Here is a 21,958-nt window from a genome sequence, read left to right as displayed (position 1 = left end):
TAACCCATGACACCTTCCATCTCTCACGCGATGCAAGCAGCTGCTTGACTTCCTCGAAGATCGGTCCTAGCGGCGACAAATCCTTCCCTTTACTCTAAAGCTTGCAGGCGATCTCGCGGCAGTCCGTCTTGATGTGTACGCTGGGTATATTTAGCTCTTCCGCCAGACGAGCTGCTTCTCTGCAAGCCCGTAGCTCAACTGTCGCTGGGTCAGTGCACATTGGATGGAAATGACATGCTGCACCCATATATGCGCCCACATGGTTTCCGAGCACGACACCCGTGCCACCATTCTCCCCCACCTTGGCCGTAGCTCCATCTACATTTACTTTCACCCACCCCTCCTCTGGTGGACCCCATTTCTCCTTCACCACAGCTCTCGTTGGCTTGTGTTTCCGGCCATGAATGGACTGCCATTCCCCCATTAAGTTGACAACTCTTTTTGCTATCGCGTTTGCGTCTTCTATCTTCTGGCCATCACGTGCATTATTCCTTGCTAACCAGAGCGCATACGCATCCTGTACAAGAACAGCTCGTTCATCATCTGATGCATCTACGAACCACGACAGGAGCCATCTCGACAAAGTACTGAGAGCAAACCGGAGTAGGCGGTGCCTTTTTACAACCCGGAGGAGGCTCGGGGCCCCCGAGTTGGACTAAACGTCGGATTCACAAGTCGAATCCTAGACCCTCTCGGCCCGCGACTCGGCCCGTGTGAACGCGGGCCTAACCAGGCTATCCAAACCAGGCCGAGCCTGCTAGCCTGCTGGGCCTAGCCCATCCGGCCTCGCTGCCCTGCTCTAATCCCCTTCCGCCTTCGTCTTCCCCTCCGACCCGCTCGCCCACACCGTACCAGCGGATCCGGCCCGCCCCTAAACCCTAGGGCGCCTCCCTCCCCGGCGCACGGCGGCCGGCCGGCGAGCGAGCCAGCGAGCGATGGAGGACGAGGAGATGGAGAGGAAGGTGCAGCAGTACCTGCACCGCAAGGGCTTCCGCCTCACCGAGCTCGCGCTGCAGGAGGAGCGCAACCGCCTCTCCACCACCTCCCTCTCCGACGTCTCGCTCTCCAGGTGCGAATCCCCTAAATCTCGACCCCGCCGCCCCTTGTGGTGGCCGCAGCGGCCTCGCCCCCCAAGTCTCGCGTAGTAGCCACCGGTTTTCGTGCCGTTTGTGTGAGGAATGGCGCCGGATTGGTGGTTCCGAGTGGCCGAGCCGCGGCGCCTTGGCTATCCTGACTCGGGCCGGGCTGTTTCTGCTAGGTTTAAGTCACTCCGATGTTCAGAATCAGCTTACCCGCTCGAGCGTGAGAAATTGATACTACTTTGGCTTGGGCAATGGCAAACCTTCAACATGATTTGGGCCTTGAGCAGAGTTTATGGGGGCTAATCTAGAGTATCATGTCAAATATGCTCGAAAACTGCTCTAATTCCATGTTAATCTGAAAAATTTACCATGTTCCCCTTTGTTGACAGGCCGGATAACGACCCAGCAAGATACTATGATGGCTACAACAAGCTAAGATCATGGGCATACAATTCTCTGGACCAATACAAGGTGTGCTACATTAAGTGTGGATTGTGATTCACGTTTACAGCTCTAGTAGTACATTTGAATGCACTTTGCTTTGCAGCATTCACAGATGTTTTGAGGCATGTAGCTGCTATATCCACACTGTTCAGTAATCTGGCATGCTACTCATGAGTTATTTTCATGTTTCTCTTGTTAAAAATGATCATGCCTGCTTGTGGTTGGTGCACCATGCTTCCGGGATCATGGCTGAATGCTTGCCTACTAGCTTCAGATGTACGTAGCATTTCTGAAATGTTTTTTGTGTTTTATGGCATGTGTTCACACTGCAGAGCTCCTTCTAGAAAGCAAAAACCATTCACATAAGCATAATCATGTACTTGTCACATGATTGTAGTCGCTGGAAATGGGATATTTGGTTGCGGTGGATGGACTACTTGCTCTAATTTGATGTACCTATTACATGGAATGGCCTTTTTTATTCTTGTATATTCAGCTATATATATTTCATGCCTCTGAGTTTCTTTTAATATTGTAGCATGAATTACTCCGTGTCCTTTATCCAGCGTTTATCCATTGCTTCATGGATCTAGTGTCAGAGGGGCATACACTAGAAGGTAATTATTTTTGTGGGCAAGGAAGGTATTTGTAGTTTCTGTACATTTCTGGGATAATATTTGTTTGCATTTTATGCATCCAATTAGTTTGTTTGGAGCATTTCTGTCATTGATATCACCACATATGAATCCTGCAGCTCGGGCATTTTTCCTTAAATTTCGGGAAGATCATGAACTGATGCATTCAAGGGATCTCCAAAAGCTGGAAGGCACTCTTTCTCCTTTGCATTTGGAGGTTCATCATTTAGCTCTCTCGTATCCATTCAAGTGTCAATGGAGATTTGCATTTGTTTATTTGATTTTATCTTCTCAGGATTCACAAAACATGCACTTATTGTTCTGCCTGCTATAATTTACAGGAAATGGATCTGGCCCGATCTTTAAGGGAAAATAAATTCAGAATTAAATTATGTGAGGTAGTACTGCACCAAGTTCTTCTATATTTGCATTCCATCTCTTTGTTTCAACTACGATTGTATGGGTGGGTCACCTTTTGAGTTAAATCAATGCACATAGATAAAATGTTCCACTGGATGCATGTCCGTTGTTGTGACAATAGCTTTATAAGTTGAGATGCTTTATTCTCATGTACCCTTTTCCACCACTTGGTAAGTGTTGTTATGACCAAGGGAAACAAACACAATCTAAGGTTTGTTACAAGCTTTTTCTTCCTGAATCCTAATGGGCAACTAGTTTCACATAGGAGTAGATGATACGTCATCATGATACCATAATACATATACTGAATGCTAGTGTCAAATATGAGACACAAACTGCATATAGACCAGTTTTTAACAGATGTTGCTGGCGAAGCACATTCCATGTGGTGATTTCTAGTTCAATTGGCAACTCGTTGCATGATACATCATGATCTCACCTTTTTTTCTTTACTGCAATTTTGTTTTTCCAATAAAATTATGTCAACTGCTCTGTTCAAAGTTTCTACCTCGTGTTTCATTGCAGTATTCATATGAATTACTTCTCCAGTATCTCCAGAAAACACAAGCTCTTGTGATGCTTGGAATAATCAATGAAAGGATAATTTTTGAAGGTACAGTTCCCAGTCTGTTGAGATTATATCGCACATTTTACTTACCCTCACTTCTCACTTTTCCACCACTTCCCTCTATCTATATTGGCAGTGTCCGCTGGGCAGCCTTCATTGATCTCTGATGATGCGGATGTTGTTGCTCTGGTTGGAACCAGCAAGGACTTGGCAAAACAGATAAATCAGAAGGAAGTGCATTGGGGGGTATGTTATTCAGCACATCCGTGATCAATGTGTTTGTTTCCTATTATCTATTCTATCAAAACGGTTAACAATGCCGATCAAATAGGGAAAAAACTCTACTAGCACTGTTTTTGCCACTTCCCAAACGAACCTCTTCCATGAGTGCAATTTTTCAGTTTTCTATTTAAGTATTTATTCTTCGTTATCCTTAGGCATGTGTTATTGTTAAAATTAAATTTATGGTATGCAGTTGCTTGAAGATTCAGTTGAGGAGCGTATGGAGAAAGCACTCTCAGATTCTGATAGAGCTGAAGCAGAAAGCAAGGATGCAGATGCAGAAGATAATAACAAGGCAAGAAACTCTCTCGTAGTATGGAACTCTTGTTATATTATGTTTGTTATATGCTCTCTGCCATTGAAACCTGGACATTCCTTTTTTGTCAACACTCAGCAGCATGTTTTTGTTCTTCTCTTCTTCTGCTGTTATCTTAAGAACAGGAATGCTGTCCATATACCCTTTTCTGTTACTAACTTGGATCTTTCATTATTTCTTATTATATTTGCTACAGAAAAAATCCTCAGAAGGTGGAAAGCAGGGTGGTCCTCTGAACAAAAAGCTCAAAAAGGATAAGCTTGTAGGTGCAACAGGGAAAAATACCAAATCCGAAACAAGCATGATTTCTGCGGCACCTCGTGTGAAACCGGAGCTAACCCTTCCAGCGACGTAAACATTTATTCTCTTATCTGCAGTTCTAAAAAAAGTTCTACATAATTTATCAACTGTACTCTTTGAAAATAAATACCATTCCTATAACTGAATGTGGGTCCATACTCCAGACATGTGAGTGTCATGCGCTTGAGCCTGACTTGGAACCTAAAATAAAGGCTGAGGGGTTTGATGCGGGTTCTCTTGGAAAAGTTATCTTACAAGTTTCAGGAGGACCAAATATTGCTCTTTTTTCTTTTTGCAGAACATACTCACTTGTGTACTTTTTGATCTGTCAAGTGTCAGCCTTGCGTTTACGATCCTGAAAAATTACTTGTTTGTTTCAGGCCTGTTGAAGTTGAACAATCAATTCTTGAGGACCTGCGAAACCGTGCACAATTGAATAACTTGGCATTGCCATCTGTTAGCTTCTACACATTCCTTAATACACATAACGGGTAAGCTTAGCTGTAATTTAGTATCAACTGTTTCAGTGTGCATACTTTGGTTTGAAAACATTATCCTGTGGAACACAGATTAAACTGCTCATCGATCTCAAACGATGGATCTATGGTTGTTGGTGGGTTCTCAGACTCGTCAGTAAAGGTTAGTCCCTTTAGGTGATAGTTTGTTTCTCATGTGATCACTACATTAACTGGTAAAACTTTCTTGTTCACTAGGTTTGGGATATGGCAAAGATTGGTCAACCAGCAAAAACATGTTAGTCGTTCTACACAACATATTGCTGATGTTTCTGTTCCGCTGATATGGTGAAATGCTTCTGTAACTGCACACCTGATTTCGGTCATGGTAGCCTTTTGTTCTAAGGATTCTAGTTTATTTCATTTAGTTTAAGTTACAACCTAGAAGTTTAAGGTGGTGTTGTAGCACTGATGCATGTCTTGGACAATGCAATAAATGTCTTCTGGAGCTACTTGTTAGACATGCTAGAATATTTTAACGGCGTTGCAGTATTTGACTGGAACCTGTCCAGAACTTCAGAATAATCATAGAACATATTCCTAACATAGTAGTGTTTTCATTTCTATCTTGAATTCTTGATGGTATTTGCTGATTGGGCAAATTTGGACTCTCAGCTAATTCACAAGGAGAGAATGGATCTTCACAGGACGAGCGCTTGTCATCAACATCTGAGGGGAAAAGACCGTATACATTATTCCAAGGTCATTCTGGACCAGTTTATTCCGCTGCCTTTAGTCCATTTGGAGATTTTCTCCTGTCATCATCTTCAGATTCAACAAGTAAGGTCTCACTTACATTATACTTATTTTGTACTCCCTCCGTCCCATTGTAGGACAAAAACAAAAAACGTCCTACATTATGGGACGGAGGGAGTACCATTCATTTCCTTGTTCATTTATTTAATCAAACTAACTGTTCATCTATTTTTTTATATATTTGTTACAGTTCGGCTGTGGAGTACCAAGCTGAATGCCAATCTTGTTTGTTACAAAGGACACAATTACCCAGTTTGGGATGTCCAAGTATGTGAACAAATCTTTTCTCTGTGTCGTTGTTGTGAAAACAACATTTGAGTTCTTGCTTCATGGGGTGTCTTGACTACCTAGTTACAGGCAAAAACATTTGATTAGTTAGTTGATTCTTCAGCAGTTTTTATTTGAATGATGCTCAGATCTGTTGTTACAATCAGTGTCGATGCCGTACAGTCAGTCAGTTGTTCAGTAGTTTGAAATAAACTCTTCTGAAGTTCTAATAGTGGCCTGATTTCAGTAGTTTCTAATAAACTCTTCTGAAGTTCTAATAGTGGCCTCATTTCAGTAGTTTTAAATAAACTCTTCTGAAGTTCTAATAATAGTGGCCTCATTTCAGTAGTTTTTAATTAACTCTTCTGGATTTTTTTTTGAGAGAAAACTCTTCTGGAGTTCTAATAGTGGCCTCATTGTTACAAAAAATGTCCATGCCCTACTATTGTTTTAGTCTTGATCTTGGTGCGAGCGCAAAACTGCAAATACTTGTGATAAATATTCCTAGTTCGTTCTTCATTTTGAACACTTCTGATGATGGGATTTGGAATAGGTCTGTTGGGCTTGATGTTTTTTTCAACAGCTTATGACCGGTACATATATTTGTGTTGCATAGCTTTCTAATTCTGCTGTATTGAATAGACATCATTGTGCGTTGTATACTTGTATTGCTGACATATTTTTATGTTTTTGTGGCAGTTTAGTCCAGTCGGCCATTATTTTGCCAGTGCCTCGCATGACAGGACTGCTCGAATCTGGTCAATGGATAAAATCCAACCTTTGCGGATAATGGCTGGGCATCTTGCTGATGTTGATGTAAGTGTGCTTCTATCTCTGAACTTGTATTGATTTGAGAATTGGTAGTCTGCCTATGGGAATGCTTTCAATGCCATTTACTGATGTCTGCATGTTCTGACTGATGTTTTCTTCTGCAAACTACTTATCTGACAGTGTGTGCAGTGGCATGTAAACTGTAACTACATTGCCACCGGCTCTAGTGACAAAACTGTAAGGCTATGGGATGTTCAAACTGGTGAATGTATACGAATGTTCATTGGTCATAGGAGTATGGTCTTATCACTGGCAATGTCTCCTGATGGGCGATACATGGCCTCCGGAGACGAAGATGGGACCATCATGATGTGGGATCTCTCTACTGGTCGCTGCGTTTCACCACTAGCGGGACACAACTCTTGTGTGTGGTCACTTGCTTTCAGGTACTCATCATTATACATTGTTTTGCTTGCTTAGTATCCCATGTGTCAAACAGTAGCTGATATACCAAATATGTGTAAAGAGTACTCCCTCTGTAAAGAAATATAAGAGCATTTTAGATCACTAGAGTAGTGATCTAAACGCTCTTAGACTTCTTTACGGAGGGAGTATTAGTTTATGGCAGGGCTTGAGAAACTGGCCTTTCCTGTCTTCTGCCTTTAATCAGTTTGCTGAGCAGCGGCTTCAGTTCACACTGGGTTAGATTTATCTATACATGAGCAATGGGTTTACTAACCATTTTGGCCACCTTTTTAGAGTATTTAACTGGAATATTGCATGATTCTGTCTTCAAATGACCACACCATGGAACTTGAATGCCTGTGTGTGGTTGTTTTTTCTTGAACATACATCGATGGTCCAGCTTATGTACTTGGTTGCAATGCAGTTGTTGGTTGACCGCAGTAGATTTACTTCTGGATCTATTATTTAAAAATCCTGTAATTTCTTTCCATGTTTTAACCACTGTTTCCAGTATAAATTATGTAAAAAAATGTCTTCCATCAACGGATTAGATTGAGTATCACTGATAGTTCTTCTGTTTTGAAGTGTACATTTTTTCTCTTCCAGTGACTAGTCATGCTGTGTTGTTCTGTCTAGCTACTAGTCATGCTGTGTTGTTCTGTCTAGTTACATTATGGGACGGAGGGAGTATGTTTTTTTAGTTTTTGGAGAAGCTTGATTACCTTAATTTCATGCTAATATGCTATACCAAAGAATCATCTTAGTTCAACAATTCTTCCTCTGTTTTATAGCTGCGAGGGAGCATTGCTTGCATCTGGATCGGCTGATTGCACTGTTAAACTCTGGGATGTTGCGTCCAGCACAAAGGCCCTGAAGATGGATGACACGTAAGTTGGTTGGCTCCCTTGTAAAAGGCTGCTTTGGTTTGCCTTACTCTAGTTGTTAAATATCGTTTATTTTTGTGAAACAGCAAGGCTGGTTCTACGAACCGACTGAGGCTGCTGAAAGCTCTCCCTACAAAATCGACTCCTGTTTATAACTTGCGGGTGAGAAACCCATTCTCCTTCCATCCACCGTTCTCATCAGTTAACATATGATAGTTACCGTGTTGAGCGAAAACCAACTAACTGCTTTTTTCCAACTACAGTTTTCTCGGAGGAATCTTTTGTTTGCATCTGGCGCTCTCTCGCTATAGGCTCCTAAGCTTGCCATATGCTCTCTAGAATACAATTTATATCCCTTAGTTTTGACTGTAAGTAGCAAAGTAGATGTTTAATTGGCTGACTCTTGTTGTGGAGCTTATTACATTGTCCTTGCTGATCTCAGTCAACTCTATGATCGACTAGGTAGGGTTTTTAAACTGTAGCCTGTGAGCATTGCGACTCATTGAAACGTGTGTATTGCTGTTGTAACATTAGCTAATTTTAAATTATGTAAAAGGTAGTAGTCACAAATAGGGAACATGAACACTTGGTTGATGCAAGAAGTCAATGGTCCAGAAGCTTCTAGGATCCACTTGAGGGTTGTTTTCACAATATCTTGGTGTAGGGTCTGAAGGAGCTGCCGTTTTATATAGTTATGCGACTTGCAAGAGAAAAAAAAGCACGACCTGTGTCTTGAGTTGAGTGGCAAGCAAAGGCCATATCTATCTCTTAGCTATTGCTGATGTTGAGTTAATTGTGACTGCCCTCATTGGTCCAAGCTTGTGCCATTTTGTATCCTATTCTTACTACTATCTGTCAGACATCTGGACCAGGACGTTCCTATCATAAGTAAATGTTGATTTCTTCATGATGCCGAATACCCGACCGTTGTGCACCCTGCATTTTGTCGACATGCCGCGCAGAAGGTCTCTCTCTGCCTGGCTGCGCCGCAATATGTTCTGCCCCGCAGAAACAGCGACGCAAAGTAGGTGGGAGATGGCATAAAATTTTGACCTGGCCGCTGCGTTGGATGTCAAAGCTGAAATGATGCGTGACAATGGCAGATGCGACCCGAGTGTGTGGATGTGAGGGGCGCTGCGCAAGTGTTCTTAAACCCCTGCGGCCTGAGCTAGCCATCTAGCTGAGCATCCAACTTTCACCTTAGTCACACGCCACCACCCGGAGAATCCCAAGCTAGAAGAGGTCGTCGTCCTACCGTGCGCTTCATCACAGGTTCGCAACTAGCATCTCTCGTTCAGATTCTTGTTTATCTATTTTGCGAGTTGTCCTCTCGTCTTGACATACTAGTAGTTGTATCGAGTAACTATCTTTTCTTGGCATGTAATCCTCGATAAAAGGAAGCACCTTCCTAGCTGCCAGGTTTCTATGGATGATCAGTGCATTTTAACAGCCTAGTAATTCCTCCGTTCCTAAATATAAGTCTTTTTGAGATCCCAATAAGAGACTACATAGGGAGCAAAATGATTGAATCTACACTCTAAAATATGTTTATATACATCCGTATGCGGTTTGTATTGAAATCTCTAAATAGATATATATTTAGAAACGGAGGGAGTACTATTCATCTTCTCCCCCTCCTAGTCGGCCCACTCTCTAGCCCCTGCTGCCTACCGGCTACCGCTGATGTGCCGACCACCCCTCTAAGCTCCGCCCTTCTCATGCGCATGCAAGCACCTGTCAACCCTCTTCCTATGCTCAGCATGGTGCCGGCAACGATGCGCCTAAGCAACCAATGCTTAGCAAATCCGCAAAAAAATATCTCTTTCGGTTTGTGCTTCTTGTTAGGCTTGTTACCATATGTATTGTTTTGCAGTTTTTTCACATATTTTCAAAACTTAGAGCTATAATCTTTTTTTTCCGTGAACGTTCATATGTAGTTATGTACCATGCTCAGACTAGCACTTTGCATCGAAGTACTACGAGTTAGGGGGTATTTGGTTGGGCTTAACTTTGGCTTTGCATTTTGGCTTATAAGCCAAAAAATCACCTATTTTATGGGTTTCCGGCTTATACCATCATGTACAAAAGCCAAACAACACTGATACGTACGCGCAGGACACTTCCCGTCCAATATTTGTACGGTATCCCACATCACACCGTTCATGTGCAAGGCCGTTGGATTAGCCATCGTACCATTATCGTACCACAACACGTTGTATGTGAAGTACTTCCGATAGCCAAAAGCCTAAAAATGGGTGTTTTGAGTTGGTCTTCCATCCTTATTTTACTAATAGTTGTATCGAGTAATCCTCTGTTTTTGACTTGTTATCGTCGAAAAGAGGGGGCACTCATCCGTCAGTTGCCTGAAAAAGTTTTTATGGATAAGTCATTTTCTTCCTTCACGTGCGACTACTGTTCATGTTCTTCCCGTCCCATTCGGCCCGCTCTCTAGCCCATGCTTAACTGCCTACCACTGTTGTTCCGGCCATCCCTCTAAGCCCCATACTTCTACTGCGCCGGCAAGCACCCTTGTAGTTGTCTATCCTCTTCCTATCTTCTACCGGGGACGACGCGTCTAGACAACGTATGCTTAGCAAATCCGCAAAAAGTAATCTCTTTTGGCTTGTGTCTTCTTGTTAGGCTTGTTACCATATGTACTGTCTTTAGTTTTTTCTTCACACATTTTTAAAAATAGAGCTACGATTTTTTTTTCATGAAGGTTCAGATATTAGGTTCATATGTAGTTATGTACCCTGTTCAGACTTGCACTTTGCAACGAAATACTACGAGGTAGGGGGTATTTGGCTAGGTTTAACTTTGGCTTTTGCATTTTGGCCTATAAGCAAAAAAGACGCATATGATGGTATTAAGCAAACAAGACACGTATGATGGTACTAACTTTAGTACAAAGTTGTATCAAGATTGAGACACTTATTTTGGAACGGAGGGAGTATAATCCAAATGTCCATAAGAGGTATATTTGGGGCTTATAAGCCAAGTGCAAAAGCCAAAGTTAAGCCCAACCAAACACCCCTTGGTGTACTTATCTTCTTCGGCGAGCATATAATACAAACATGTTTACAAATAAAACACTAATTTATGACCACTTTCCATTTTTATCCTTGCAACCCCATTGGTGAAAAAATGGTCTATCTGTATCGGAACTTATTGAGTAAAAGTGACGTAGTATGCACTAATGTAGGTTTGTAATTTTTTGGAGCTTCTCATGTTGAAAATGCATGTCTGGCCTTTTTCAGGAAACATAAACCTAATGGGTCTCCGCATGCTTGTTCTACCAGTGCTCTTAGGGTTGTTTTATGGAGCAAGTGACATTAATTGCTCAGCAGTTCGTGGTAACACCACAGATCACCGTTCACTGCTTGATTTCAAAGGGGCCATCAGAGCGGACCCAAGAGGAGCCTTAAGCTCTTGGAATGAGAACATCCACTACTGTATGTGGTCGGGCATCAAGTGCAGCACATGGCACCCAGAACGTGTTACGGTGCTAAACCTTGCCAACCTGAGCTTGACAGGCCAAATCACACCCTCTCTTGGAAATCTAACCTTCCTTCGGGAACTAAAACTATCCAATAATCTCCTATCTGGCCAGTTGCCACCTTTCAATCGTCTTATACGATTACGGGTCCTTTACCTACATGATAACTTATTGCAAGGGAGCATTCCGAATGCTCTTACAAATTGTTCCGAACTCGTTGGGCTAGATCTCTCTTCTAACATGCTAGTGGGTTCAATTCCCCAAAATATAGGTTCGCTCTCCAATCTTGTAGGAATCGACCTTTCCAATAATAGCCTCACAGGAAACATTCCGCCAACCTTCGGCAACAACACTTACTTAGAAGAGCTACGACTTACCCACAATCAACTCAAAGGACGCATTCCCGAAGATCTTGGGAAATTGCCGAATATGGGGAGGAACCGGGCGGTGTTTCTCGGTCAGAATAGGCTATCGGGTAGAGTTCCAACAACATTGTTTAATCTATCCAAGCTTATAATACTGGACTTGAGTACAAATAAGCTAAGGGGCACATTGCCATACGATATCGGTAATCTATCTGTTTCGGTTCAATGGCTACTTTTGGGTGCAAACAACTTGTCTGGGACAGTGCCACCGAGCATTGGGGCCCTAAAGAACCTAACAGTTTTAGATCTTGGAGGAAACAACTTCGTTGGACCTATACCGTACTCCATCGGCAATCTGGCAAATTTACAGAGGCTCTACCTTTCCAATAATCATTTTGACGGTTGGTAACACAGCGACGCTGCTTGACGGCCAACAACTTGATTAGACTGGTTGGCCGAGCCAAGGGATGTTGTTTGCTGTGCTAGTGCAATGGCCCGACGAGGGCTCTGCGCGCGCCTCCCTGTCCTTGCATGGCTGCGCGATAATTTCTATTAGCAGGTCTGGTTACTCTGTTCCGCGCTGCAGTTTTCTTTTTCTTGTTCTCCTTAGCGAGTTCCTATGTATTTCAGCTGGTCTGTCCCAGTGTATGCGTTTGATATGTACGTACGGTTTGTGTACGTGTGCACCTCATTTGTATATGTATACCACCTGCGCTTTCTCTACTTTACTTCCCGAGCTTTGCTACACTTACATAATTTTTATACGTAAACTCCTTACGAAATCATCGTGCCATCTGATGATTTGTTAGTTGGAAATCTGAAGGTTTACGTAACAGCCCATAGGTGTAGAATTATTGCTACTTCCCTCCTCTCACACATGCATCTTTCCTCTGACCGGCCAGTTCGTTTCATGTACGATGGCCGCTGTGGTTCATCGCACAGGCACACCGAACACTACTCTGTGCTTCTCCGGCCGGCACGCACGATGGCGCGCCACCCCTTGCGGGCTCCCCTCTCTCTCCCTATGGCCCACGTAGGCCTATTATTTTTCCCGGGGTTCTGGTAACTCCTCGGTACTCCGATAAATATCCGAAACGCTCTGAAACCATTCCGGTGTCCGAATACTATCGTCCAATATATCAATCTTTACCTTTTGACCATTTCGAGACTCCTCGTCATGTCCGTGATCTCATCTGGGACTCCGAACAATCTTCGGTCACCAAAACACATAACTCATAATACAAATCGTCATCGAACGTTAAGCGTGCGGAACCTACGGGTTCGAGAACTATGTAGACATGACCGAGACACATCTCTGATCAATAACCAACAACGGAACCTGGATGCTCATATTGGTTCCTACATATTCTACGAAGATCTTTATCGGTCAAACCGCAATGACAACATAGGTCATTCCCTTTGTCATCGGTATGTTACTTGCCCGAGATTCGATCGTTGGTATCCTCATACCTAGTTCAATCTCGTTACCGGCAAGTCTCTTTACTCGTTCCGTAATGCATCATTCCGCAACTAACTCTTTAGTCACATTGCTTGCAAGGCTTATTATGATGTGCATTACCGAGAGGGCCCAGAGATACCTCTCCGATACTCGGAGTGACAAATCCTAATCTCGATCTATGCCAACCCAACAAACACCTTCGGATATACCTGTAGAGCATCTTTATAATCACCCAGTTACGTTGTGACATTTGATAGCACACAAGGTATTCCTCCGGTATTCGGGAGTTGCATAATCCCATAGTCAAAGGAATATGTATAAGTCATGAAGAAAGCAATAGCAATAAAACTTAACGATCATTATGCTAAGCTAACAAATGGGTCTTGTCCATCATATCATTCTCCTAATGATGTGATCCTGTTCATCAAATGACAACACATGTCTATGGTTAGGAAACTTAACCATCTTTGATTAACGAGCTAGTCTAGTAGAGGCTTACTAGGGATACTCTGTTTTGTCTATGTATCCACACATGTATCAAGTTTCCGGTTAATACAATTCTAGCATGAATAATAAACATTTATCATGATATATGGAAATATAAATAACAACTTTATTATTGCCTCTAGGGCATATTTCCTTCACAGCCCACCACTGATGCGGAACCGGAGCCGCGAGTTGAAGTGGGGGACCTTCATTGCGACGTCCCTATGTCTATGTCCATCGCGAACGACGTCAGGCCGTTTCCAGGAATCCATCGAGGGGACATTACCACCGTGATGTTGCCCATGGATAGGAGCTTATCGCCGGACAGCGCGGCGGAGGGTGGGGCAGCGCCGCGTCCACCGCATGGCTGCTTGCTCGGACGGCTTTTTTATCCCCGTGGATACGTCACGGGCACTCCAATCCGAATCGGATGGAGGGGGGCGCTGAGAGACGGACGACGGCGGAGCGGTGAGCGGCTCGATCAGCAGCCTCCGGTTTGAGCCACAGGGCCAGTGGTTGCCGCGGCGGAGCGATGAGGGAGCGGATCGGGAGGCAGAGTGATGTATAGGTCGGTCTCGCTTCTAAGGGTTTTTTTTATTTGAGAAAACTTGTTTATAACAAATATAAAAGGGTTTCTTCCTTACCTTTCTCAAACGACAGGTCATCTTGGTGGGCTTGTTTGTGCGCGCCAACTTCATCTATGCGGGTGGGATTCGAGTCCTCATACCGCAATATATTTTTTGAGCCTTATTTTTACGCAAAGGACTGACAAAAGACGACGTGCCAAAGAAAAGGACGACGCACTAAAAATTCTGGATGACCAAATAAGATGGAGAAACAATCCTCAGTAGAGATACGCGAGTACTAATGATTCTTTTCAGAGACCTTTCCCTTTCTTTTCTTCACCTTTTTCCCTTGTCAATGTTTACTTGTGATTCTTTAACTAACTCCATTCTTCTTCAAATTCCATCATAATTAGTTGCGCATGTTTATGCAAAATCTTCTTCTCCTGGCAAAGGTATGTATGTCCTCTAGCAGATTTGGACAAATTCTGTGATGTCCAGAAACTACCTTCACATGCATGCCTGGATGCTTACAAACTAACATGTGACATTACCTACTATGGGGACATCTTAACGGTTTCATGTAAGATGCATTGCGTGGCACTTTAGCTGCAAGAAGCAATGGCTTTCACACACGCTTTGTGTTGTTCGGAAGAAACAGGATCTACCTACCTTGCACTGCAATGCATGCATGTTAGTTAGTTCCACGATGATCGTGGGTCGCCATCAGGTAACAAACTGCTGTTGCAAAGGGACCAGTGGAGTCGTGCCAACATCAAGCATGGCTCTATTTTATATACCGGCAGTCTACCACCGAACTTTACAAAAAGTTAACTTGACACGCTCAGCCATATAACCTGCCAAACTTGCATATTTCAGCTCAAAAGGAATGGTTGAAGGAGGAATCCTAGGTAATCTAGTTTGGTCATCTCCATGTGACTTGGAATAGTTTGTGAATTAATAAGATCGTTTTTTCTTTCAAGAAAATATAATACAGAAGCAGATGTTCAGAACACGAGAGGAAACGCAGAAAGTGGTAATTGACATGCATCCCCACGAAGTATGTGTCGTTGGGAATCGTAGCATAATTTTAAAATTTTCCTACGTTCACCAAGATGCATCTATGGAGTATACTAGCAACGTGGGGAAGGGAGTGCATCTACATACCCTTGTAGATCGCGAGCGGAAGCGTTCCAATGAACGTGGATGACGGAGTCGTACTCGCCGTGATCCAAATCACCGATGACCGAGTGCCGAACGGACGGCACCTCCGCGTTCAACACACGTACGGTGCAGCGACGTCTCCTCCTTCTTGATCCAGCAAGGGGGAAGGAGAGGTTGATGGAGATCCAGCAACATGACGGCGTGGTGGTGGATGTAGCGGGTCTCCTGCAGGGCTTCGCCGAGCTTCTGCGAGAGAGAGAGAGGTGTTGCAGGGGAGGAGGGAGGCACCCAAGGCTGTTGTTTGCTGCCCTCCCTCCCCCCTTTATATAGCCCCCCTGGGGGGGGGGGGGGTGCCGGCCCCAAGAGATGGGATCTCAAGGGGGGGCGGCGGCCACAAGGGGGAAAGGGGTTGCCTTGCCCCCCAAGGCAAGGGGGAACTCCCCCCTAGGGTTCCCAACCCTAGGCGCATGGGGGGAGGCCCAAGAGGGGCGCCCCAGCCCACTAAGGGCTGGTTCCCTTCCACTTTCAGCCCACGGGGCCCTCCGGGATAGGTGGCGCCACCCGGTGGACCCCCGGGACCCTTCCGGTGGTCCCGGTACAATACCGGTAACCCCCGGAACTTTCCCGGTGGCCGAAACTGGACTTCCTATATATAATTCTTCACCTCCGGACCATTCCGGAACCTCTCGTGACGTCCGGGATATCATCCGGGACTCCGAACAACTTTCGGGTTTCCGCATACATATATCTCTACAACCCTAGCGTCACCGAACCTTAAGTGTGTAGACCCTACGGGTTCGGGAGACATGCAGACATGACCGAGACGCCTCTCTGGTCAATAACCAACAGCGGGATCTGGATACCCATGTTGGCTCCCACATGTTCCACGATGATCTCATCGGATGAACCACGGTGTCGAGGATTCAATCAATCCGTATGCAATTCCTTTTGTCAATCGGTATGTTACTTGCCCGAGATTCGATCGTCGGTATCCCGATACCTTGTTCAATCTCGTTACCGGCAAGTCTCTTTACTCGTACCGCAATGCATGATCCCGTGACTAACGCCTTAGTCACATTGAGCTCATTATGATGATGCATTACCGAGTGGGCCCAGAGATACCTCTCCGTCACACGGAGTGACAAATCCCAGTCTCGATCCGTGCCAACCCAACAGGCACTTTCGGAGATACCCGTAGTGCACCTTTATGGTCACCCAGTTACGTTGTGACGTTTGGCACACCCAAAGCACTCCTACGGTATCCGGGAGTTGCACGATCTCATGGTCTAAGGAAAAGATACTTGACATTGGAAAAGCTCTAGCAAACGAAACTACACGATCTTTTATGCTATGCTTAGGATTGGGTCTTGTCCATCACATCATTCTCCTAATGATGTGATCCCGTTATCAATGACATCCAATGTCCATAGTCAGGAAACCACGACTATCTGTTGATCAACGAGCTAGTCAACTAGAGGCTTACTAGGGACACTTTGTGGTCTATGCATTCACACATGTATTACGATTTTCGGACAATACAATTATAGCATGAATAATAGACAATTACCATGAACAAAGAAATATAATAATAACCATTTATTATTGCCTCTAGGGCATATTTCCAACAGTCTCCCACTTGCACTAGAGTCAATAATCTAGTTACATTGTGATGAATCGAACACCCATTGCGTCCTGGTGTTGATCATGTTTTGCCCTAGGGAAAGGTTTAGTCAACGGATCTGCTACATTCAGGTCCGTGTGTACTTTACAAATATCTATGTCTCCATTTTGAACACTTTCACGAATGGAGTTGAAGCGACGCTTGATATGCCTGGTCTTCCTGTGAAACCTGGGCTCCTTCGCAAGGGCAATAGCTCCAGTGTTGTCACAGAAGAGAGTCATCGGGCCCGACGCATTGGGAATCACCCCTAGGTCGGTAATGAACTCCTTCATCCAGACTGCTTCCTGTGCTGCCTCCGAGGCTGCCATGTACTCCGCTTCACATGTAGATCCCGCCACGATGCTTTGCTTGCAACTGCACCAGCTTACTGCTCCTCCATTCAAAATATACACGTATCCGCTCTGTGACTTCGAGTCATCCAGATCTGTGTCGAAGCTAGCATCGACGTAACCCTTTACGACGAGCTCTTCGTCACCTCCATAAACGAGAAACATATCCTTAGTCCTCTTCAGGTACTTCAGGATATTCTTGACCGCTGTCCAGTGTTCCATGCCGGGATTACTTTGGTACCTTCCTACCAAACTTACGGCAAGATTTACATCAGGTCTGGTACACAGCATGGCATACATAATAGACCCTATGGCCGAGGCATAGGGGATGACACTCATCTTTTCTCTATCTTCTGCCGTGGTCGGGCATTGAGCCGTGCTCAACTGCACACCTTGCAATACAGGCAAGAACCCCTTCTTGGACTGATCCATATTGAACTTCTTCAATATCTTGTCAAGGTATGTACTCTGTGAAAGACCAATGAGGCGTCTTGATCTATCCCTATAGATCTTGATGCCTAATATATAAGCAGCTTCTCCAAGGTCCTTCATTGAAAAACACTTATTCAAATAGGCCTTTATATTTTCCAAGAATTCTATATCATTTCCCATCAATAGTATGTCATCCACATATAATATGAGAAATGCTACAGAGCTGCCACTCACTTTCTTGTAAACACAGGCTTCTCCATAAGTCTGTGTAAACCCAAACGCTTTGATCATCTCATCAAAGCGAATGTTCCAACTCCGAGATGCTTGCACCAGCCCATAAAATGAGCGCTGGAGCTTGCATACTTTGTTAGCATTCTTAGGATCGACAAAACCTTCCGGCTGCATCATATACAACTCTTCCTTAAGGAAGCCGTTAAGGAATGCCGTTTTGACGTCCATCTGCCATATCTCATAATCATAGTATGCGGCAATTGCTAACATGATTCGGACGGACTTCAGCTTCGCTACGGGTGAGAAAGTCTCATCGTAGTCAACCCCTTGAACTTGTCGATAACCCTTAGCGACAAGTCGAGCTTTGTAGATGGTCACATTACCATCCGCGTCCGTCTTCTTCTTAAAGATCCATTTGTTTTCTATGGCTCGCCGATCATCGGGCAAGTCAGTCAAAGTCCATACTTCGTTTTCATACATGGATCCTATCTCGGATTTCATGGCTTCTAGCCATTTGTCGGAATCCGGGCCCGCCATCGCTTCTTCATAGTTCAAAGGTTCACCGTTGTCTAACAACATGATTTCCAGGACAGGGTTGCCGTACCACTCTGGTGCGGAACGTGTCCTTGTGGACCTACGAAGTTCAGTAGTAACTTGATCCGAAGCTTCATGATCATCATCATTAACTTCCTCCCCAGTCGGTGTAGGCACCACAGGAACATTTTCCCGCGCTGCGCTACTTTCCGGTTCGGAAGGGGTGACTATCACCTCATCAAGTTCCACTTTCCTCCCACTCAATTCTTTCGAGAGAAACTCCTTCTCCAGAAAGGACCCGTTCTTGGCAACGAAGATCTTGCCTTCGGATCTGAGGTAGAAGGTATACCCAATAGTTTCCTTAGGGTATCCTATGAAGACGCATTTTTTTGATTTGGGTTCGAGCTTTTCAGGTTGAAGTTTCTTGACATAAGCATCGCATCCCCAAACTTTTAGAAACGACAGCTTAGGTTTCTTCCCAAACCATAATTCATACGGTGTCGTCTCAACGGATTTCGACGGAGCCCTATTTAAAGTGAATGCGGCAGTCTCTAAAGCATAGCCCCAAAATGAGAGCGGTAAATCGGTAAGAGACATCATAGATCGCACCATATCCAATAGAGTGCGATTACGACGTTCGGACACACCGTTTCGCTGAGGTGTTCCAGGCGGCGTGAGTTGTGAAACTATTCCACATTTCCTTAAGTGTGTACCAAATTCGTGACTTAAATATTCTCCTCCACGATCTGATCGTAAGAATTTTATTTTTCTGTCACGTTGATTCTCAACCTCACTCTGAAATTCCTTGAACTTTTCAAAGGTTTCAGACTTGTGTTTCATTAGGTAGACATACCCATATCTACTTAAGTCATCAGTGAGAGTGAGAACATAACGATATCCTCCGCGAGCCTCAACACTCATTGGGCCGCACACATCGGTATGTATGATTTCCAATAGGTTGGTTGCTCGCTCCATTGTTCCGGAGAACGGAGTCTTGGTCATCTTACCCATGAGGCATGGTTCGCACGTGTCAAATGATTCGTAATCAAGAGACTCCAAAAGTCCATCTGCATGGAGCTTCTTCATGCGCTTGACACCAATGTGACCAAGGCGGCAGTGCCACAAGTATGTGGGACTATCGTTATCAACTTTACATCTTTTGGTGTTCACACTATGAACATGTGTAACATCACGTTCGAGATTCATCAAAATAAACCATTGACCAGCAGGGCATGACCATAAAACATATCTCTCAAATAAATAGAACAACCTTTATTCTCAGATTTAAATGAGTAGCCATCTCGAATTAAACGAGATCCAGATACAATGTTCATGCTCAAAGCTGGCACTAAATAACAATTATTGAGGTTTAAAACTAATCCCGTGGGTAGATGCAGAGGTAGCGTGCCAACGGCGATCACATCGACCTTGGAACCATTCCCGACGCGCATCGTCACCTCGTCCTTTGCCAGTCTCCGTTTATTCCGTAGTTCCTGCTTTGAGTTACAAATATGAGCAACTGCACCGGTATCAAATACCCAGGAGCGACTACGAGTACTGGTAAGGTACACATCAATTACTTGTATATCACATATACCTTGGGTGTTGCCGGTCTTCTTCTTGTCCGCTAAATATTTGGGGCAGTTCCGCTTCCAGTGACCACTTCCCTTGCAATAAAAGCACTCAGTCTCAGGCTTGGGTCCATTCTTTGACTTCTTCCCGGTAACTGGCTTACCGGGCGCGGCAACTCCCTTGCCGTCCTTCTTGAAGTTCTTCTTACCCTTGCCCTTCTTGAACTTAGTGGTTTTATTCACCATCAACACTTGATGTTCTTTTCTGATCTCTACCTCAGCTGATTTCAGCATTGAATATACCTCAGGAATGGTCTTTTCCATCCCCTGCATATTGTAGTTCATCACAAAGCTCTTGTAGCTTGGTGGAAGCGACTGGAGGATTCTGTCAATGACCGCGTCATCCGGGAGATTAACTCCCAGCTGAGACAAGCGGTTGTGCAACCCAGACATTCTGAGTATGTGCTCACTAACAGAACTGTTCTCCTCCATTTTACAGCTGAAGAACTTGTTGGAGACATCATATCTCTCGACCCGGGCATGAGCTTGAAAAACCAGTTTCAGCTCCTCGAACATCTCATATGCTCCATGTTTCTCAAAACGCTTTTGGAGACCCGGTTCTAAGCTGTAAAGCATGCCGCACTGAACGAGGGAGTAATCATCAGCACGCTGCTGCCAAGCGTTCATAACGTCTTGGTTCTCAGGGATTGGTGCTTCACCTAGCGGTGCTTCTAAGACATAATCTTTCTTGGCTGCTATGAGGATGATCCTCAGGTTCCGGACCCAGTCCGTATAGTTGCTGCCATCATCTTTCAGCTTGGTTTTCTCTAGGAACGCGTTGAAATTGAGGACAACGTGGGCCATTTGATCTACAATACATAGTGTAAAGATTTTATACTAAGTTCATGATAATTAAGTTCATATAATCAAATTATTTAATGAACTCCCACTCAGATAGACATCCCTCTAGTCATCTAAGTGAAACATGATCCGACTTTAACTAGGCCGTGTCCGATCATCACGTGAGACGGACTAGTCAAGATCGGTGAACATCTCCATGTTGATTGTATCTTCTATACGACTCATGCTCGACCTTTCGGTCCTCCGTGTTCCGAGGCCATGTCTGTACATGCTAGGCTCGTCAAGTCAACCTAAGTGTATTGCGTGTGTTCCGAGGCCATGTCTGTACATGCTAGGCTCGTCAACACCCGTTGTATTCGAACGTTAGAATCTATCACACCCGATCATCACGTGGTGCTTCGAAACAACGAACCTTCGCAACGGTGCACAGTTAGGGTGAACACTTTCTTAAAATTATTATAAGGGATCATCTTACTTACTACCGTCGTTCTAAGCAAATAAGATGCAAAAACATGATAAACATCACATGCAATCAAATAGTGACATGATATGGCCAATATCATCATGCTCCTTTGATCTCCATCTTCGGGGCACCATGATCATCTTTGTCACCGGCATGACACCATGATCTCCATCATTGTGTCTTCATGAAGTCGTCACGCCAACGATTACTTCTACTTGTATGGCTAACGCGTTTAGCAACAAAGTAAAGTAAATTACATGGCGTTATTCAATGACACGCAGGTCATGCAAAATAATAAAGACAACTCCTATGGCTCCTGCCGGTTGTCATACTCATCGACATGCAAGTCGTGATTCCTATTACAAGAATATGATCAATCTCATACATCACATATATCATTCATCACATCTTCTGGCCATATCACATCACATAGCACTTGCTGCAAAAACAAGTTAGACGTCCTCTAATTGTTGTTGCAAGTTTTTACGTGGTTTGTAGGTTTCTAGCAAGAACGTTTTCTTACCTACGTATGACCACAACGTGATTTGCCAATTTCTATTTACCCTTCATAAGGACCCTTTTCATTGAATCCGTTCCGACTAAAGTAGGAGAGACAGA

General features: G+C 44.2%; 1 protein-coding gene across 2 annotated transcripts; it reads left to right on the top strand.

Moving 5' to 3' along the window:
* The first annotated feature begins 784 nt into the window (after window positions 1-784).
* Window positions 785-8,260, top strand: LOC109778135 (transcription initiation factor TFIID subunit 5). 2 transcript variants are annotated; one of them, XM_020336692.4, is made up of 19 exons: window positions 787-1,069; window positions 1,472-1,553; window positions 2,065-2,143; window positions 2,281-2,378; window positions 2,503-2,559; window positions 3,107-3,194; window positions 3,286-3,395; window positions 3,625-3,726; window positions 3,944-4,098; window positions 4,428-4,538; window positions 4,617-4,686; window positions 4,761-4,800; window positions 5,178-5,342; window positions 5,509-5,585; window positions 6,285-6,401; window positions 6,537-6,802; window positions 7,613-7,708; window positions 7,792-7,867; window positions 7,969-8,260. In XM_020336692.4, the coding sequence occupies exons 1-19, from the start codon at window positions 936-938 to the stop codon at window positions 8,014-8,016; spliced, it is 1,971 nt and encodes a 656-aa protein (XP_020192281.1). In that variant the 5' UTR covers window positions 787-935; the 3' UTR covers window positions 8,017-8,260. The 2 variants fall into 2 exon arrangements, with proteins under 2 accessions (XP_020192282.1, XP_020192281.1); XM_020336693.4 differs by lacking the exon at window positions 2,065-2,143 and having other exon boundaries at window positions 785-1,069.
* Window positions 8,261-21,958: the final 13,698 nt, after the last annotated feature.

This window comes from Aegilops tauschii, chromosome 5 (assembly GCF_002575655.3).
Source record: "Aegilops tauschii subsp. strangulata cultivar AL8/78 chromosome 5, Aet v6.0, whole genome shotgun sequence".
Classification (NCBI taxonomy): Eukaryota; Viridiplantae; Streptophyta; class Magnoliopsida; order Poales; family Poaceae; genus Aegilops; species Aegilops tauschii.
This window is presented reverse-complemented; position numbering and strand designations above follow the sequence as displayed.